The sequence below is a fragment of the Corvus kubaryi genome, unplaced genomic scaffold, assembly GCF_017639235.1.
Source record: "Corvus kubaryi isolate FWS band 111438036 unplaced genomic scaffold, C.kubaryi_AGA036_p1.0 69, whole genome shotgun sequence".
Taxonomy (NCBI): Eukaryota; Metazoa; Chordata; class Aves; order Passeriformes; family Corvidae; genus Corvus; species Corvus kubaryi.
In genome coordinates this window covers 10,053,485-10,073,631 of record NW_024582057.1, presented here as the reverse complement: position 1 = coordinate 10,073,631, position 20,147 = coordinate 10,053,485, and the positions used below count along the sequence as shown (strand labels likewise).

At 42.9% G+C, this 20,147-nt stretch overlaps 1 protein-coding gene across 1 annotated transcript in view; it reads left to right on the top strand.

Moving 5' to 3' along the window:
* PHLPP1 (PH domain and leucine rich repeat protein phosphatase 1) overlaps nt 1–15,850 on the top strand; it is a 141,528-nt gene extending 125,678 nt beyond the window's left edge. Inside the window, exons 12-17 of the mRNA XM_042049012.1 lie at nt 143–305; nt 4,542–4,672; nt 8,353–8,457; nt 9,396–9,590; nt 11,649–11,877; nt 13,758–15,850. Coding sequence (XP_041904946.1) covers nt 143–305; nt 4,542–4,672; nt 8,353–8,457; nt 9,396–9,590; nt 11,649–11,877; nt 13,758–14,900 — 1,966 coding nt within the window. The 3' untranslated portion in view covers nt 14,901–15,850. The remainder of the gene's footprint in view (nt 1–142; nt 306–4,541; nt 4,673–8,352; nt 8,458–9,395; nt 9,591–11,648; nt 11,878–13,757) is intronic.
* Nucleotides 15,851–20,147: the final 4,297 nt, after the last annotated feature.

The following is a 20,147-nucleotide window of genomic DNA, read 5'->3' as shown; positions in this document are numbered from 1 at the left end:
AAGTGACAGGCAGTGCTGTGAACAAGAATCAAAGTCTGTGATTTTGTTCTCTTAAAGTAACAAAAACCATTGCTCTTACCACCGCTTCAAAATAAAATATGCGTCTATTAGAAGAAAAATTCTCAAATTCTTGTTTTCATAGCAAAATGGCCAAGCTGGAAGAGTTGGAGGAAATTGATATTAGTGGGAACAAACTGAAGGCCATTCCAACAACCATCATGAACTGTAGACGTATGCATACTGTAATTGCTCACTCCAACTGCATTGAAGTCTTCCCAGAAGTCATGCAGCTTTCTGAAATAAAGGTATGGAACGAATGTGCTTTGGAAGAAGCAAGCGTAGTGCAATTCTACCAATTCTCTTCTGCCCTCAGGTCTCTCATTGCTATGGGATAGTATATTCTCAGAGAGTATGGGGATCTGACAGCTGCTTTCTCCTCTGAAGTCATATGCAAAATATTTGCCCCTGTGCAGCCTCAGAGTGGAACGAAGAGGAGCCTCAAAATCTGATTTTATGCCTACCTTGGTTGCACGGTATCTTTTCTGCCAGATAAGTGTTAATTGTCTTCCTGTGGCAGTCTGTTTTGATATGACTTAAACCTTTGGCAAGAGCTATGTGTAATTAACTCTTGCTGTCTTGGCAGTTGGTTGATTCTGTAGGAATGGACTTTGTTCAGAGCGCGTCTTAAAAACCGCTGAAGCTGCAGAACAGGATAGGCCTTGGGGACAGAGATAAATCCAGGAGCACAGGATTTGAGTATTTAGGCAATCTACTTTCATTTTCCTAATTGCAGTCATATTTTGCACGACGGGGGGATTACCTAATCCGTCTCCTGTCTGTGTTTCCAGAAGTAATTCTGTACTTTTCTCAACACTTCTTTTTGAGAGATGCATTCTTCACTTTACTACACTGATGAGCACTACTCGTTACCTTTTGTGAATCAAGTTCCTGCTTCTCGCCTGGCTCTAGTGCAGAATAGTTTGCACTGTGTGCCCTTTCTGCTGGACAGAGCTGGGAGACAGTTGTCTCACAGCATACAAATCTTGTGATACAGCAGAAAAATCTGTCCTTCTCTGAGGCTGAGAACTGATTACCTATTCAGGGACACAAAACAACTTAAGTGTCCTTCTGGCGCTTTGTGAAGTCAAAAGGCTAAGTTCCCAGCCTGCTGTGTGTGCCTCAGTGTCTGGGGTCATGGAAAGCAGCAGGAGCAATAATTCTGTTGGACAAGCGAGTATATGTAAAGATGAGCTTTGTGGTTTCAGCCAGGAAATCTCAAACAAACTCGTGGGTATTTGAATACTCCTCCCTCTTTGGAACAATGGCCAGAGGAAGCAGAGGGCCATTTAGAATCAATCAGAAGTAAAGCCCTTTTTCATAGAGGAAGAATTGGGGTGGGGGAGCGAGGCTCTACATGGTAAACATTTCTTTAAAAATATGAGGGTGGTGTTAACAAAAATAAAAAAAACATAATGGAAACATGTAGGGATAGGGAACAGTCACCTTTTTCCTTTTGTTTGTGCATCTTGGGGGAAAACTGAATGGTTATAGAAGTGTCATATTTAAAGTGCTACTTGGCCACATTGAGCAGCAAAATGCTCTTGGAAGAGCTGGCAGGTTCTTCCTGCTGGTTCCCTATGGTTTAGTTCTCTTCATCAGAAGAAGGAGATGTGGACGTCACTAAGTATTGTTTTTTCTTCAGCTAAGTGTTTTAGGAATGCAGGGATAACATGTGTGGCTTAATCTAAGAGGGCAAAGTGTTCTTTGGCTCCACCTTTGTGGAAGGAAAATGCCTGGTCCGTACTCAGGCCTAGTTTTGACTTACATGAGACGAGTTCATGTTGGGCATAAGAGTTCTTCTGGCCTTTCGGTGATTTCTCTAGGTCAGGGTTGGTGTTCAGCAGTCTGGAGATTAAGCATGTGCTGCCTGCCTGTATCCATTTCTTGCCCTTACCTGAGCTCCTTCTTAGATACAGGATAGCATTCAAAATATGCCAAAGTAAGTGCAGAATTTATTGCTTTAACTGTGGATTTGGTCACTTGGTGAAACAAGCTTGTTTGTAGCAGAGCACAAAATCGTATAGTCTGATGTCGCCTCTGTGAGTATATCATATTTGATGATTAATTTTAACTGAAGTGGCATTCACTCTAAACTCCTGGGGAAACTCTGTTACCTGAGGTAATGGCTGTTTCGCTTCTGTATTTAATTAGCCTTGAGAGGCTGACATATTATGTTTTTGGTGTCAGTGTCACTGGAACAGTTAGTAGCAGCAGTTACTATGCTGTATGAAATGATTTCAGAAGGAAGGCTAGTGTAAATTACGATGCTTTTACAATTGCAATAACTCTGGGACTTCCAGACAATAAGTCATTTTAAAGATGTAATTGTCTCTGAGCCTGTTTTACACACTAGAGTCAAGGCTGCAGAAGTTGTATTGTCCTCTCTTTTAAAGAGCCTAGCAGAGACCTCAGAAATACCTTGCACAATACATTTTTGGGGGGTTTATTGTCTTTTGTGACAGGTATTTATACTGTCAGAGTTAGGTTTGCACACCGAAATGCCTTCTGCAAACGGCCGAGCAGCCCGGAAGCACATACACCTGAGTCAGTGCCCCAGCAGACTCTTCTCTGCAACTGTTGTTTGACTTCCATTTCCTTGCCTTACAGAAGAAAAAAGCCAAATAGGTTAATATTGGTACGACCACCTTCAGCTACAAGTGGAAATAACCCAAGTCCCTTGAAGCGTTGAATACAGCAGTTACAAAGCTGTGAAAGCAGCAGCCTAAGCAAATGCTCCCTGTTAAACCCTGTCTTCCAGCTGGCCCATCCAGTGCAAAATCCTGTGCAGTTGCAGTTGTTCCTCTGGTGCTGCGTGGGTGGGGCAAAACCAGTTTGCATTAAAATAACACAGGAGGAAATTGGGATAAGTTAGGAAATAAGCTTTCCTGCTTGTCTGGGGAGTAGAACAAGGACTAAATTTAACACAGACCCACAGCAAGTCCCTCTGAGCCTATTTTTCAAGGAGTACGAGTAACACCTAAGAAATTCCAACCTGATAAATAAGCCATCTGCACTAGTGCCTAGGGACCAAGGGATCTGCTGTAGAGTGTCACTGTCTTTGGTGCACTGGGAATTTAAGGAGAACAATGAAATTACTGGTATTTGTACTTTTCATTCCAGCATGCTCTTCCATCAAATATGTAATTGCATGGAGGTGTTGAACACAGCAAGGCCTGCTGGAAGCTTCCTTAATCTGCAAAGTAATTACTGGCTTTCTGGAAGCATCAAGGAATTGTGCAGAGGGAAAAAGCTCACTGGAATAACTGCTGCTAAGCTGTCTACTATTTTGTTTGCGTGACAGATTTGAACTTTGATTTCCTTATCAGGCTTAGATAACGTCAGCAGTTTGTTCTCCATAGATAATAAAGCCTCCATATTAGACAATCTTGGGATTCAAGATTTGGGTCAGAAATTTTATATTTCCATTGCGCTGATTTAATAAAGTGTTGAGAGACTTTTCCAGGATTTACTAGGTTATCTTATGTCTCCTTCCAGCTCAGGAACCAATGTCTTTGAATATACTTACAAAAATGAAAGTGCCACGGTCTTTCAGAAAGATGTGGATAGTCCTTCTGTCCTCTATTAAATACCAACCTGCTCTGTCCTCTCAGAATTACTTTGATTTTTTTTTTTTCCCAGTTTTTGGTGCATACTACACTAGTCATCCTGTAATAGGGTTTGGAGAGTTGATTTTGTTCTCATATGCCCTATTTTTCCTTGTGTATTGACTTCCATCTGGATATGCAGCTTTAAACAATGTTTGGGGATTTTGTCATTCTAGTGCACTTGTTGTTGCTAATTTGTGCTTAGCTGGTGGATAGCCTGCAAGTTTCTCTGCTGTTTTGTATTTTTGAAATATTTAAACTTTATTTTTTTCACTTGTTTTATTGATTTCATATTTAAATACAGTCCATCTAAGATGACACTAATTAAAACCATGTTTAAAATGGCTACAGTATTTTTTCCCTCTTCTACTCCTCCATTCCACATACATTAATAACACTGCTTATTTCAATATCCCTCAGTAAATGCTGAATTCCTGGGAGCCTGCTCATACTCATTTGGAGGAGAGACTACTATGCCAGTCACTTAGAAGCCCCAGCTGTACTTATCTCCATTTCCTTTGTCTATTAAGAGGCTGTTTTTATTAATAACATTTTTTTTAAATACTGTAAAAATCCACTGACCATCTTTATCTCTGTGAAGAGCAGACAAAACTTACTGGTTTTGTAACAAGATGACGCCTGACTAGAGATGGAAATGGCAGGAACATATTTCTAGGTGTCCCAGGCATCTGGCAAGATGGCTGAATGCCATGTAAGAATTTCTTTTGTAAGAGCCACTTACTTAAATTAATGGTCTTAGGTCTTGGTTGCAGCCTTTATTGTTCATGAAACATGCATTACCACATTTAATCAAAATTTGTATGATCTTGATGATAGCTGAGTTCTCTTGCTTTTTTGGCTGCTTTCCTTTTGCAGTGTGTGGACCTAAGCTGCAACGAACTGAGTGAAGTGACATTGCCTGAAAACCTGCCTCCAAAACTGCAGGAGCTGGACCTGACTGGAAACCCCAGATTAGCCCTGGATCACAAAACCCTAGAGCTTCTGAAGTAAGTTGCCTTACAGAGTAGGGAAGGAGCAGAAGGATTCTAGATGTGAAAACCACAATACAGAGAAGTGGTATCTCTTTTAAGGAATATGGTTCCCTTTTGCCAGTGGATCAGAAAGTAACAGATTGTGTGAATAGGTCAGAAATTGGTGCTGCATTGAAGAGGACGACTTACCCACTTCTGTGCAGTTGCTTTCAGCTGTAACTCCTGGAGGGGTCTGCTAGTCTGGTGTAACCACTGTTGGGCCAGTTTGATTCCATTTTACTTCTCACATTAGCCAAAAGACATATTTTATACCACCAATGAGATGTCAGTAGCTGCTTGCTATATCTTTTTCTCACATTCATCTGCTTGGGTCTGTCTTTGCCATTGTGCTGCTTTTACCTCTTCACATACTGTTTCTTATTCCCCTTCATATGTCTGCTTCTGTCCTAAAAATTGTATGGTTTTTTGTATTTAAACTGCTAAAGACTCACATCTCACACTCTGTTTGGAGCAAAACTGGTTCCTTTGCTTTGGTACCCTCAGTTTCCTTCCTGTCTACCTGTTTGTTTTCTGCACTGGGACTTAAGTGCCATCCATAACTGAAATTCCCCAAATGCTTTGTCACTTCTTCTGCAGTGTGTTGGGAAGCTGTTGCAGTAAACCGGATAATCTGTGGACAGTGGTGCTGCCTTGAACTTTTCTTATGTCCTGTAAGAAACTGCACCAGCTCCAAGTTTCCTTCTAAATCTCTTATTCTTAAACACTGAATGGTTTCAAGGAGGATTGATGTACTTTTTAGGGGTTGAGCAGGTACTTCATGTTGTTTGCTTTTAACTGGTTAAGATCAGACACTGGAATAGTAACCCTAATCTGTTGTGCAAGCAAGGGAAACTTAAGGTGTGAGTTTACTTTTAGCTTTAATCAGTAGATCTTCAAAATATAGGTGGAAATTTGAGTAATGATGATTTCTCACATATAAAAACAAGAGTCCATGTTCTGCAGCAGACAGTGAAAAAAGGGGCATGCCTCTATTTTCAGAGCTGCTTTGTCGCATACAGGAAATCTTCCTGAAGAAGCAGTGTGTAATATTGCTCTGGTTCATGGGGGAAAAAATATGTATGTTTTATAGACTTAATAAATGGTGTCAAAACTTAGTGAAAGATCAGCTTTTCTTGTGTATAACCCAGCAGACAAGATGGGCACACATTCTCCTGCCATGATAGTATTCAGGCATCATGCATGGTAGCATTATAGTACAAATTGAAATTCTAAGTAGTTGAAGAGTAGTGTTGCCCAGTTATATGCCATATCTTCACTGGCATGTGTGTGGTCCATAATTCACAGGAAACTTTTCCCTTTGTGCGTTTTGCTTGCTATTTGTTTTGGCCTTGGGGGTGTGAGTGGGTTTTTTTTGTTTGGTTGATTTTTTGGTTTGTTTGTTTGGAGGGGGGTGGGGCGCGGATATTTTTGTGTATGTGTGTTTTGTTTGGGGGTTTTTTGGTGTTTTTTTGGTTTGGTTTTTTGTTGGTTGGTTTGTTGTTTGTTTTTTTTAGTTTTGGGGGGGTTTTTAAAATAAATTATTCTTAAGACCACAGGTCTGTTCTGTTCACTAGTGTTCATTAGGCACAGTCAGGTGTTCCAGGCCTCCTGAGGAGTTTCTCAGTGTCTGATATACTACCCTTACTTTTATGGTATACTGCTATAATTGATTGTGAGGGAGGAGGTGCTTCTTTCACTTGATTTTCGTGGCAGGCACAAAAATACTTGTGCGCTTGGTACTTTTTATATCCTCCTTCTGCATGTGAAAGGCAGTTCTCCATCTGTGCCCTGGCAGAATTCAAGCAGGTAGTAGGTTAATATGTATTCTTGGTGCTGGTGAGAAGAGTCCTGTCATGCATGCTTGCTTTTTTAGTATGTATGGAGATCTTAAAGGAAGCTTGCATACTTAGGAGGATGTTGCCAAGCGCTTTATCGGATGTAAGAATTTTCATTAGCAATTAAAATGAAAAAGAAGAAAAAAAAAATGCCGTTACTCTGATTTTTAAGAGAGAGCATCTAGTTCAATTGTAACAGTCATTTTAAATTCAGGGGAAAATAAGCTGTGCTGTCCAGAAGCCTTTAGCCTGTATTGCCTGCATAGGATGTTCTGCTGGGTATCATTCCCTTCTGGACACATGGTCTGTTTGCACTGGTGCCCCTGTGGAGGCTGGAATCAGTGCATTGAGGTAGCTTTTTTTTTCACCACTGCTGGGAAGCCTTGAGACAACTCTGGGTCCTTGACCTGCCCAGGAACCAGTGGTCAATCAACTCAGTTAAAAAAGAAACAAACAGAAACCTCTGTGACCCAGGTTCCTCTGCCCTGGAGATAAATGCCTTGTATGAGAAGTCTAGAGAGAAAGTGTGTTTGCTCATGTGCATCCTGCTTTGCAGGTGCAACAGAACTAAAATCTCTGCTACTTTAGAAGAGATCCAGGTTTCCAGTTTGATTTGGAGTTAGTTAGTCTTTTTTAATGGTCGTGGCAAGATGTTTGCCTCCTGTTTGTCACACAGAGGGCTGCAAAACCAAGAACTTAAAACACAAGTGATTCTAAGATTATTTATGTAATTTGTTGGCTTTTAGTCTGCCCTCGCTGATGTACATCCTGGCTATTAATGTAAAAAGAAATCAAACTGGATGTGACAGTACTTTAGGTTATTTGAGGAAGGCTTTGCAATGCAGAAAAGACTTTCCTGTGTGTTCAGGTCAGGTGGGGGTTTAGAGGAAGAAAAAATGAATGCTCAGAGTGAACAGTTAGACCTTTCTGCTTGTGTCCTTTTATGTTTCATTTGGTTCATGAAAGGTTTGGGTGCCTTTGAAGTGTCTTCAGCGTGTGGGGAGCTCGCTTTTCCTGCCTTTGGGAGAGAGCAGTAGGGAGCAGGGGGTAGGTCATCTCTCCCCAGCAAAGCAGGGCTGTGAAGAGATGAGTATAAACAGAGAGGGCTGGGCCCTTTTTAAGTCTATACTATGCTCCAGGAGATACTTGAAATTCAGGCTAAAGGCTATGTTGGTAGTAAATTGGAGGGTTGAGGATCAAGGGCGTAAGTGAAAATTGGACTGCACGACTGGGGAATGCAGAAGGGCTGTGCCTGCTGTCAGGACTGCAGGCTGGCTCTTGCAGGTTGGTGCAGGATCAGGATGGAACTGATTTCTGTTTTCTGGGTGTTTTCATGAAAGGCTGTTACTACAAGTTGTTTCTAAGCAATTATTTTAAATATTTTTTTTCCATTTAGGGGATGCTGTGGGTCATACAGGAGATTTCATTTGAGTACAAGGAAAAGAGCACAGAAACTTGTTAAAATGTGTGGGAGAGACGTATAAGTTTAAAAAGTCACTTTCCTGTACTGGCTTTCATCAAACTAGTGGCAAATTTGCTTTGTATTCCTACAGGGCCTGGTTTGAAGCAAATAGCTCAGGGGTGAAAGCAGGGAAATACAAGCCAGCTAAGGAAAACAGTGCAGCTGATAGCCTCATAGAGGCTCAGTTATTGTTTGTTGTATACAGGCACATAAAGGTAACCACTTTGGATGTCCTGCTTTGTTTTCTACTATTAAATGTGTTACTAAGAACTGGGAGAGTAAGTTCTGTTCGTGTTTTAAGTTGGATCATGTCAGCAAGTCCATCCATTGCATGTCTCCCGTTTCCTTTCTCCTTGCAGCAATATCCGGTGCTTCAAGATCGACCAGCCCTCGGCCGGCGACGCGTCGGGAGCGCCGGCAGTGTGGAGTCACGGCTACACGGAGGCGTCCGGCGTTAAGAACAAGTATGGGCTGGCCAGGGCTTTGTTGTGCGAGCAGCCCAACAGCAGAGCGCCTCTGGGCCGAGACAAACAGATCCTTTCCTCAGTGGGAGTTTTGGGGATGTTTTGGGGCTCGCAGAGGCCAAGCCACGTCTCTCCATTTGTATAGCGAGCTCTCCTGCCTGGCTCTCCACTTGGGTCTTTGTTAGGGAAGTTGCTAAGATACAAGTGTAGCCGACACATTTGGTCTATGCAAGACTCTGCTACTTGCAAAAGATCTGAGTGTTTAAAAGCATTCTCCTCTTTGCAAAGCTTCTTTATCTTCAACCAAAGGATGTTTACCAAGCAAATCAGAGATACTAAAGAAGAGACAGAATGGCCAAAACTCTGAATATTCATAGTGTATGGCGCTCCTCTTGACTAAGGCAGCACTTGACAAATAATGTACCAAGAGCCTGCTAGTCTCTGTGTTGCTGGCAATGTGACAAATCTTTCTTTGTTCCTCAAATACCTTCTCAGAAATCTTCTGCTACCTAGGTTTCCGTAGCAAGTGCCAGCAAGCCTTTCCTAGCTCTTAGCTGATTTAGCACTCAACTTGGTTGTCAGCATGCTAGATCCCAAGGATGGCTTTTGGAGTAGCAAGTGCAGTTTAAATTGGTGTTGTTTCAGAGATACTTTCCCCCCCTATTCCTACAAATAAGGGACTTGCTTACGTGCTGAAAAGGAGGAAGAATCCTTAGGGCTTGGCTTGAACTTCCCAGTATAGTTCTCTCCATGCCTTAGTACTGTTGATGGGCCTGACTCACCTCTGCAGCTCAGAAAGCAGTCCTGAAACACCTGTGACCAGAGGTGTATAAAGCTGGTGCTCAGACCAGGCTGCACCTCTCTGGTCAAAATGACAAGTTGAGAAACTAGTAGTGGGATAAACCCCCTGATGTTTTCCTGTTTTGTTTTTTCCCTAGGCTGTGTGTGGCAGCACTTTCAGCCAACAACTTCTGTGACAACCGGGAGGCCCTTTATGGTGTGTTTGATGGGGACCGCAACGTGGAAGTGCCCTACTTGCTGCAGTGCACGATGAGTGACATCCTGGCAGAAGAGCTGCAGAAAACAAAGAATGAGGAGGAATATATGATCAACACTTTCATCGTTATGCAGAGGTAGTCTTGGATCTGAAGCTTTTTTTACCTTGTCTGTGCTCACTGTGCAGTTTCTTTGCTTTCAGGTCAGGCACCTGCTCTTGCTTCAAAGAAACGTGAGAGGAGGAAAAAGCCTGGGTGTCTGGCTACAGTGTTTCCTTTTATTGCTTGTTTTGTGAATATTGCTCTCAGTTCCTTTCACGTGTGGGGAGAAAAGCCCCAACACCTCTCCAACCAGACAAGAAAAATCCCTATCCACTTGCAAAGTTACTAAAATGCTCATGACTAAGTGGTGGGTGGAGGTTTATTTCTTTCTGGTATCTTCTCGAAGTCTTAAGGTTTACAACTGGCCATAACCAAGTCAGTGGTATGAATGTCTTGATCATCTTTTTAAACTTCCTTGCTACTACTGCCTGTAAAGCCTGAACTCATCTTTTCTGTTCCTCTGTACCAATTCAGGTTATTTAAGGCTACACAAATATTTAAAACATGTAGTCTGACTTCTTAGAAATCCCTTTGGCCTTTGAATATTATTTGAGCTGGACCCATCCAGAGAGATTGTGATACAATAGCTGTGAGTGTAATAGCAGTTCTCTGTAGTGGTTTGGAAACTGTGCGTGCTGTTCTTGACAGAAGAAGAAATTGTGCCTAGGGAGACACTGAGTGAAGGAGGAGTGTGAAAGGAATTGAACAGAGGAGAGTGAAGAGGTCAGGGAAACAAAGAAGAAAGCAAATAAGCAGCTTAGAGACTAAGTTGATCAAATTAAAACTAGCATTGCTTATTGTTGAATTGCTGCACCCTTGGAAAGGAAAAATACTGAAGTTGTTGTACTGGGAAAGGCAGGGAAGCAGTAGGGTGGCATTGAATCTTACACACGCAAGAGAGAAAACACTTCCTTCCCATAATTGCTTATAACAGTGCCTCAGACTGCTAACTGAGAAGGTGGTTGCCATATACTTAAAATAATCAAAAATAATAGCAAATTTCAGTACTGAAAGTACTTATTAAGTGGTTTTGTTTGCTACTAATGCAATTTACAAGGAATGTGGCATTCCTACAAAAAGCTGCGTCTTTTTTTTTTTTTTTTTTCCTCGAATAAAAATCAGCTAACCACTTCTTTGGATAACCAGAAATAATATTCATTCCAGTTGCAGTTAGTCATTCACTGATGTTTACAGATGATACACAGCACTCCTAAAGTGTATTTGTAAAAAATAATTTTAAAAGCACATTAAAGCTTGGTTGCAAATTTAGTTGTGCATTCTCTCCCCAGGATTTTGAATCTAAAGTTCTTACTAGCTATACCTAGCCTTTATATAAATATTAGTAATTAGCTTTCTATTTACTATAGGAGTAAGATCCTGATAAACAAGCTACTGGGAAGGATGTTTTTTCACAGTCTAATATTGAAATTAATTTACATTTTAATGTCCAGATTCTGAAAACTTCAATTTTATTCATAGTTTTTTTTTTCCACTGTGGCTCCTGCTGAAAAAGCAGGCTTAAACTTTTCTAAGAACATGTTTAACAGGTTAGTACCTGACAGCATAAATTAAAAATGTATCTTCTTACAGTGGAAGTCACAGCCATTGTGATTTTTTTGGTCATAATTTGATAGCTTCTAAGAGCATTATCCTGAAGATATCACAAAACAGTGAACCTCTGTATTCTGCTTTTGCTCAAAAGTAGAGGTTTTTTACAGTCAGAATTATTATTTTTATAATAAGATCCATAGCTTCAGAAGCCAAAGCTCTACCTGACCTTTAAAACACTGTAAGATGTAAAAGAAAAGACAACTGTGAAACTCTTATAAGCGCAAAGATTTTTTTTTTCTAAAATTGAGCATATTTGAGTATCTGCATACGTGAAAATAACACCCTGCCTGAGAGTTGCACGTGGGATTCCTGCAGTGCTGCTGCTGTAGTGTCAGTCCTCAGTGACTTTTGTTTCTGTCCCAGTGATCCAATAGAGCCAGTGCCCCAAATGCTTCTGATTGTGGAACAGCGTCTGTTTCTCCATAGTGCCCCGAACACTTGTTTTCCAATTAAAGAACAATCACTGTTCTGTTTAAATTCCAGGAAACTTGGAACAGCTGGACAGAAACTTGGAGGCTCTGCTGTCCTTTGCCATATAAAACATGATCCCATGGACCCTGGTGGATGCTTCACACTAACCTCAGCAAATGTGGGGAAGTGCCAAACTGTTCTCTGCCGGAATGGGAAACCTCTGCCTTTGTCCAGGTGTTACATGATGAGCTGTGAGGAAGAGCTGAAGAGGATTAAGCAGCATAAGGCCATTATCACAGAGGTTAGAGAACAGCTGGGGACTGTTAGAACTTGCAACAGCAGTGCATGAAATTGCATGTTGGTATCAGTAACCTCTAGGAGGTGGTGTTCATGGTGTGGGTTCCTCAGTTGCACTTTTCCTTTCAAGGTGATTCATACCATGCAGTCAAATTGCATTTCCATCCTATTGCCATGCTGAATTTTGATTAGCTTTTAAGAGTGAGCAGCTGTGAGCATGTTGCATTGAAACAGGAAAGCAGATACTCTTCTCCTAATGGGAGAGGAATTGCTGTGTTGGAACTGTCATGGAGAGCTTTTCCAATTAACAAAGATGAGAGGGCAGAGCACTTGGAGCAATGCCGTCCTTCCCTTAGGAGACTCCTTGCTCCTGGCAGGCTGACTTTGCTGTCTGAGCTATGTTCCCAGAACTGCCCTTTGACAGGCTGCTCTTGAAGAGAGCACTTGCCCAAAAGGAAAACTCACCCTGTGCTCAGCTGAACCGTGAGAGAGGAGAAAACTATTTGTTCCTTTCCTAGAAGCTTGAAGCCACCGCTGTCAGTTTTGCTTTGCCTTGTGTGACACATGCAGAGGAACAGATAAATATTGAATCCTCCTAATGGTGGGGGAAAGGGCAGAAACCTCACTGCTGTATGCCTGAGAGCAGGGTGGGCATGTGTGTGTGGAGTAAGCCATGTGCCTGTTGATCTTGCCAGGGAAAGGTGAGAGCTGGGATCTCAAACTTGACAAGTTGAAAGGGAATCACTCCAACATAGTGTACATCACGGAGGCACGCTCATTTTGTGGCTCCATAGAGGAAAAGAGAAATTTCTGGGCTGAATCTTCAGATGACTCACTGATTTCATACACACTGATGGCTTATCACTGCTGTCAGCCTTCTAATGGGAAAGTTAACAAGCCGACATGGGGCTTTTTTTTTTCTTCTGAGTGATTTTAAGGAGGAAGCTTTTTTAGTCTTGGTTCACTTTTCTGTGGTTATCTGCTTTATAATAACCCCTACAGTTATTAGCTGCACCCAAAGAGTAAATCCTCACCTTTGCTGTTCTTGAATACGCAATTAGCCGGGTGCAGCTATCTGCAGCAAGCTGACAGATAGCCAGACTTGCTGTTTCAGACACTTGCTCTGCTTATTGTGGCAGTTTGCATTCTAACCAGGACAGGATTCTGGGATTTGGACGTGCACGGGATTTTTTTCTCAAATGCGTCCGTTTTTACTGATGTTATCCCTTCAGATACTACTCCTCCTCCCTTTGGAAATGTCATATCTAAGTGGAAATGTAGTAAGTAATTGGGGCGTGTAAAACATTTCACTACAACTCAGCTGACTGAGAGATGTAGACTTGCTCTCTGCTACATTTGACTTGCATGCTTAATTTAAAGGGTTTTTTTAATGAACCTTGGTTTCTAAAGTGATGAGCCAAGATGAAACCTACAATTGTTACAGCTGCAAGAGAAGACTCATAACTGAATGACCTGCCCCTATATCAAATGTGTGTTGCTCTGCTCTGTCCAAAGCCAGATACAGTGGGTGGAGGAGGGATGAGTCTGACTCACTGGTAAAAGATTTGTCCAGTTGGCTCTTGCAGCTGTAGGAGCAGAATAGATGGCTCTTTGTTGCAGCCTTCTGCTTTGTTGGTCTGTGCATAGGTGGTGCTGATGACAAATCAGTTGGGTGTAGGAGGTGCAGCGCAGGATTGCAAAACAGCCTTTGCTGTGCTCTAATCCCAGCTCTGTCACCTCGTCACTCTGCTTGTCTGTCTCCTTGTCTGTGAGTGGCAGTGTTGGGGGTACCACAAAAACAGCCATCAATAAAATACAAGGAGAGGCAGGTACTGTATATCCTTGTCTGTCACGTTGCCAATTTCCTGTCCTTTCTAATTTCAGGATGGCAAAGTGAATGGTGTGACCGATTCAACAAGAATCTTGGGGTACACCTTCCTTCACCCAAGTGTTGTGCCGCGTCCTCACGTCCAGTCCATCACCTTAACTCCACAAGATGAATTCTTCATTCTGGGGAGCAAGGGGCTGTGGGACAGCCTCTCAATGGATGAAGCAGTGGAGGCTGTCAGAAATGTGCCTGACGCGCTGGCAGCCGCCAAGAAGCTTTGCACTTTGGCCCAGAGTTATGGCTGCAATGACAGCATCAGCGCTGTCGTGGTTCAGCTCAACGTGACAGAGGACAGCTTCTGCTGCTGTGAGCTCAGTGGGGTCCCACCCCCAAGCCCAGGCATCTTCCCCCCGTCTGTCAATGTGGTCATCAAGGACAGGCCCACAGACGCGCTCGGGATGCCGTCTTCGAGCAGCGGCATGGCTTCGGAAATCAGCAGCGAGATCTCCACCTCGGAAATGAGCAGCGAGGTAGGGTCCACAGCCTCGGACGAGCCCCCACAGGTGGCCATGAACGAGAACAGCCCGGCGTACCCGGGGGAGCAGCGCTGCATGCTGCACCCCGTCTGCCTGTCCAACTCTTTCCAGCGGCAGCTCTCCAGTGCCACCTTCTCCAGCGCCTTCTCCGACAACGGCCTTGACAGCGACGACGAGGAGCCCATCGAGGGGGTGTTCACCAACGGCAGCCGCGTGGAGGTGGAGGTGGACATCCACTGCAGCCGAGCCAAGGAGAAGCAGCTTCTCCAAGTGCCAGTGGAAGCCAGTGACGAAGGTATCGTCATCAGTGCCAATGAAGATGAGCCTGGCCTTCCCAGGAAAGCTGAATATTCCACCATGGGCACAATAGGGCGCCGGCGGGGCAACGGCTCTGTGGCACCACACGAGAGGAGCCATAACTTAATTGAAGTTGCAACGGATGCACCACTCAGAAAAACCGGGGGCTACTTTGCTGCTCCAGCACAACCTGATCCCGATGACCAGTTCATCATCCCACCAGAGCTCGAAGAAGAAGTCAAGGAGATTATGAAGCAGCACCAGGAACAACAACAACAACAGCAGCAGCAGCAACAACAGCAGCAGCAGCAGCAGAGGCAGTATCCAATGGACCACCTGGCAGACTATTACGACACACCACTATGACCCACTCTATCTACTGCTCAGAAATAAACTAACAAATAAGGAGATTTGACTGTGAGACCCAGTGGGCTTGCATTACAGCAGGGGTTTTCCTTACCCTTTTCCTTTATATACTTCCTTTTCCTTATCCTGCCACTACAGATAACTGCAGCTTTTCAGTTTGTTAGGTTTAATATTCACTGACTTTCTTCTAGAGACGCTTGACTGGTAAAGTTTAAAATAGTTAACCCTCCCTTAACATATCAAGTGTAAAACAGGAAAACAAAAAAAAAAAATGAAAAAAATAAAAAGGTTTAATATATTGCTGAGAAACAGATGATGATGTAATATTTTTTAAAATGGCTTGTTTGTTTTGTTTGAAAAGCAGGGCAGTAGCCAGTGCTAAATGATTTAAGTAATATTGTAATACTGTATTTCTTTGAGAGAAAAGGCTTTTTTTGGTCTTGAAAATGATAGACATTTGTAGAATATGGAGACTAACTCCTAGGAGTTGCTTTACTCTTTCAGGTGACTTAAGTCACTGAGATTCACTAATTTTCTCTGAGAGAACAGTTGATTGGGAAATTCCTGTAAATAGCTCAGTGTTGTATAGTGATGCTTACATGTTTTGTAGCCTTGGCATTAAGGACACAACCTGAAAAACTGACCTTTTTTCTTAAGCGACTCTTGGGGCCATGGTCATTAAGCATAATGGACTGTGTGGCTGTGTACAAGTTAGCTAGAGCCCAGGTGGTGTAGACTGTTCAAAGAAACCCACTTTTTCCTCCAGTCTCTTTCTTTCCTTACTTTTACAGACACGTTTTGTTTGTGTTCCTTACTGCTGCCACAACCAGCATGATTGTATAGAGCTCATTTGCTGTAGAACATTTACATACCAAGAGTTATATTAAAGCCGAATGCACAAATGAACATGTCATAATTTTTGTTATAATAAATATGAAATTTACACCTGATGTCTGCTTTTATGTCTGACTAGCTGAGCAGCAGCTCTCAAACAGCAGCTTGCTGTGGTTCCTCAGCATGCTGCTCAGTTAAACCAAGAAGTGTTGAAACTTTTTCAGCTCAATCACATTTTTACACTAACTGCAGAAGCTCACTTGTGCTTTCAGAATTGAAAGGTTGTGCAAAGTGGCCTTTAAAAGATACAAACCAACTCTCTGAAGAATTGATCTCTTCGTTTTTTCTTTCTTGGTACTAATTCAGCACTACTGATTTGCCCTTTGCCGCACTATTGACAATGCCAGAAGACTGAAGAGGAGCGGTGCTCTGGCTCTGTCCCGCTGGAACTGAGTGACTGAAGATTGAAATGATGAAGGGATAAGAAAAGTTAGAAGGAAAACATTGGATACTGAGAGAAGAGAGAATATATGAGGAGAAGGTGGAAAAGTGAATTTAAGAATACCTATGTAAATTTGCTCCAATGTGCTGAATGAACCTGAGTTTGATGGCAATCAGACTTTGGTAGCAAAAGGGCATCTTTTTGGGATTCCTGTGGGAAGGGAGCAGTGTCCTTTCTCATATTGCCCCCAATCAACTGCTCCATTTTACTTCTCACTCTCTAAAAAGCTGAATTAGTGTGCAGTCATGACAGTGTCTTGTTCCTTCTTGGCATTTGGTCTGTATTTGGGAAAAGGACTGTGGTGACAGGCTGCTGTCCTTACTCTGTTCTAGAGTGAAATGGCCAAGTTAGAACAGGATTGCTGTTAACAGAAGATTTTTTGTTACTTTTCCTTAATAACAATAACAACAGAGGAGCAAACATTAAAATACCTGGTTTGATAAATGTTTATAGCACTGTCTACTGTAGATCTAGAAGATTGTATTTCATTGTAATTTGAGCTTCTAAATATCTCTTTCTTAAAGAACACTCATTAAATAATGTATTTAAACAAACAAAGTTTATGGTTTATTGGTTAGTAACTCTTAGGTGTTCTTTGGTAAACAGTTTGTATATTTCAGATTTTGCTGAATTGATTCCCTGTCCTTGGAAAATACTCTCTTGGTTTTTTCCTTCAGTTCCAATGCTGCTTGAGGCTGAAGGTGATCACTAGCAAGGACACTACCTTTATTTTCCTGCTGCTGGTGGAGGAGTAACCTTGCTGCCACTGTTGGTCTCTGTTTGTGATAAGGTGTCTCTGGTGTACCCCAGAGGGAGGAGCAGAGGGCAGAGGGCAGGGGTGGAAGGGGAACCGTTTCATGTGAGCTAAACTTTGGCTCAGTGCTGACAACTGATACTTCTCTCATATGAATAGGAGGATATGTACATAGGTTCTGTAAAGACTTTCCCTTCCCTCCATTTGAAGGACAGACTCCCAAGAACTTGCCAGCCTCTGTGACATTCACTGCGTACAGGCAATGATGTGGTTTCCCCCCTTATGCCCTTACTTGGAAGCATAGATGGTCAAAACTGACAGCCCACTGAAGGCTGCCCCTTTCAGCTTGGTGCCTTCTGTAAAGCCCTGTGGCAGCAAAGTGACAGGATTTTGGTGGAGGAGCTGTACCTTTGGATTTTTGCTCTGCCTTGAAAAGATGTCTGTGATAGTAGCCTGTCTTAACAAGTCATAAGATGAAGGATTGGTGCGTTCATAGGGGCAACTTCATCCCTCTGCTGGGCTTTGTGTCATGTGTTGGGCTAGATCAGTAGATTGGATGGCTTGCAGCATCTTTGTAAATAGCATTTATTTTTAAACAAGGGCAAAAGGTATTTTGTTCTGGCTTTAAACTGGGACTTGAAAAACAAGGTACAGTGTTTGCAATTCATGATTTTTCTGGATGTTGCTGTCCTCTTTCACAAAAGGGGGTTAGTATGTTCTTACCTCATGAGGGGTGAAGCTAACGTCACTGATTGCATCTACATGCACTAATATTGTACATGATTTTAGGATTATGTTCACAGTATATTTTGCACAGTTTTGACCTACTGGGAACTATCTGCCTCAAACAGATGTGGGTTTGTTTGCAGAACTTGACAGCTGTAGCAGGGACATAGGTTGGGAGCTAAAAAGAAGAATGCTTTCAGCTGTGGAAAATGTAGAACCACATTACCTTTATAATCAAACCTTGCGTGTCCTTTGAAACTTGCTGATAGATGCATCTGAGACAAGCAGAAATGCATGAATAGGAGGAGGTAGATGGCTGATGGCAGAGAAATGAACATATTTACATTATTTCCTGGAAGATAATTTTAAACAGAAAATTGTGGTCGTATTGAGAATCAACTGAGTGGCTTCTTTGCTTGTAAATGCAAGGCTTTTGTTAAACGCCATAAAAGCTTTTTTCTTGCTTTCTGCCCATAGTGCTCTCGTGTAATGCATTTTGTTGTGCCTGAATAGGCTGTTGGCGTCCTGCCTGGGCATTCAGCGTGCGGCACCACCATCTTTGTGATGGTGACCAGTGCCATGGTGGCACTGCCTCCCTCTGGCTTACTGCCCTCGGAGCGTGCTGCTGTGTCCATGTGGGTTGTCTCCCTCATGGCTACAGAATGTGCTGCTGCTGTAGTGCCCTGTAAGTTTTGCTTTAAGTAATCTCTTCACAGCAAGCTCAGCTTCATCACCAGCCCTCGTGTTTGCAACTCATACATGTAATTTTCTAGCAAATTGTACATATTTCTTTTTTCAGCATAACTTCGCTACTCCGGAAGTGCATCTCTGTGGGGCTGGGTGCCAATGAAATGTCACACTTGGCTCTGGAGGTAATTTCTGCATTTCTGCACTGTCACGGATGGTGCCTCGTGGGTGCAGCCTTGCAGGTCTGGGCTTGCAAATGTGGACTTGAGTGGGTTGGTTGGGATAACCCCGTGAAGGGTTTGCTGGTCAGGGGAGCAGAAGGGCTTGAATCAATTCAAGCAGAGCAGTAGGATTCAAAGGAGTGAAGAGAACAGTAACTTCAGCCTGATCAGCCTGATTTCCCTGGACACTGCCAGCCGTCAGTGAAGAGATGTGCTTTTTTCTAAGAGGAGAAGGCACTCAAACCAAACAGTTCTCAGCAGTGCTGGAGGGTCAGGTCCCTCAGAGCTTTGGCTGCAGGGGGGAGCTACATGGCCAGAAGGTGGTAAAAATGTCTTTTGGGCTCAGCTGGAACCAGGACAGCCTTGGCGTCTGTTAAATGACTCTACGTTTACTTTTCTCTGTTAACCTGCTTTACTGCCCTGCTTTGTTAGTTCAATTGACTTGTTCGGGGTTAACTTCTGCTATTGTTGCACTAATTGATTTGTCTTACATATTTGTTACCTGCATGCTTGCACTGAGGATTTCATGGGGTGCTGCATGAACCAGTCTGTTTCCTCTTGATTGTTTGTGTTTTGCTGTGCCCTACACTGATGCTGTAAGTGTTCAAATGCCCTACCTAACAAGACTGCTGCTTCTGTGGAAAGCTAAAAGTTAAAATTCGTCTGCTGCCTGAGAACAAGTAACTCTTTGCAGCCATTTCAATCAAAAGGTGGGTGTGGAAAACCCCCAGATATTAAATAGATTAACAGCAGCCCCAGGGCAGAATCAGTGTACCATTTATCTAGGACATCAGTGGGGAAAAAGTTCCTTGTTTGCTCCAAGTCCCTGGTTTAAATGATTGGTCCCTGCTTTTATCCAGACCTTTTTATTTGTATTTCCATTCCCGTTGAGATCAACAGTTCATCCTTTAGATCATCCTTTCTCAGGCTGACAAGTTTGGATTCACCTGCGGTTGACTTGGATACCTCGTCCTGCCTTTTATCTCGTGCCATGAGCTAAGCTTGCCCTCTAGGTTGAGACTGAGGCAGCATCTGAGCGAAGCAGACACTATCTCATCTTTTTCCATATTTTTTTAATACTGTAAGCTGAAGGGAGACACTTAAACTGCAAGAGCTTGTCAGGAGCATGACAGCATGAGGGAGCTGTTGTATAATAACTGCAGTGTTACAGAGACCTGGGACAGGCAGGACTGGTCTGCTCCCTCGTAGGGAGACTCAGGAGTTAGGTGATCCCTTGAGGCTTTCTGCTGTAGGAGATCCAGGATGCCTGGGTTTACAGTCAGAGTGTGGATTCCTGCACGTCAGGCTTTGGGGGAGAGGATGAAGTATGCAGTATCAAGGCTGGGAAGTAGTTCCTGCTGGTGGATGAAGTTCAGCTGGCTCTTCTTGCCGTGTTCCCTATTAGGATTTCAATTCCAATGTCTTGCTGCTCATCACAGCCTCTGGTGCGTTTGGTGTTCTTGTTTGAGCTTGTTCTTCTGTGTCTCTAATTAAAACTTGAGGAAACAGACAGAAAAGTGATC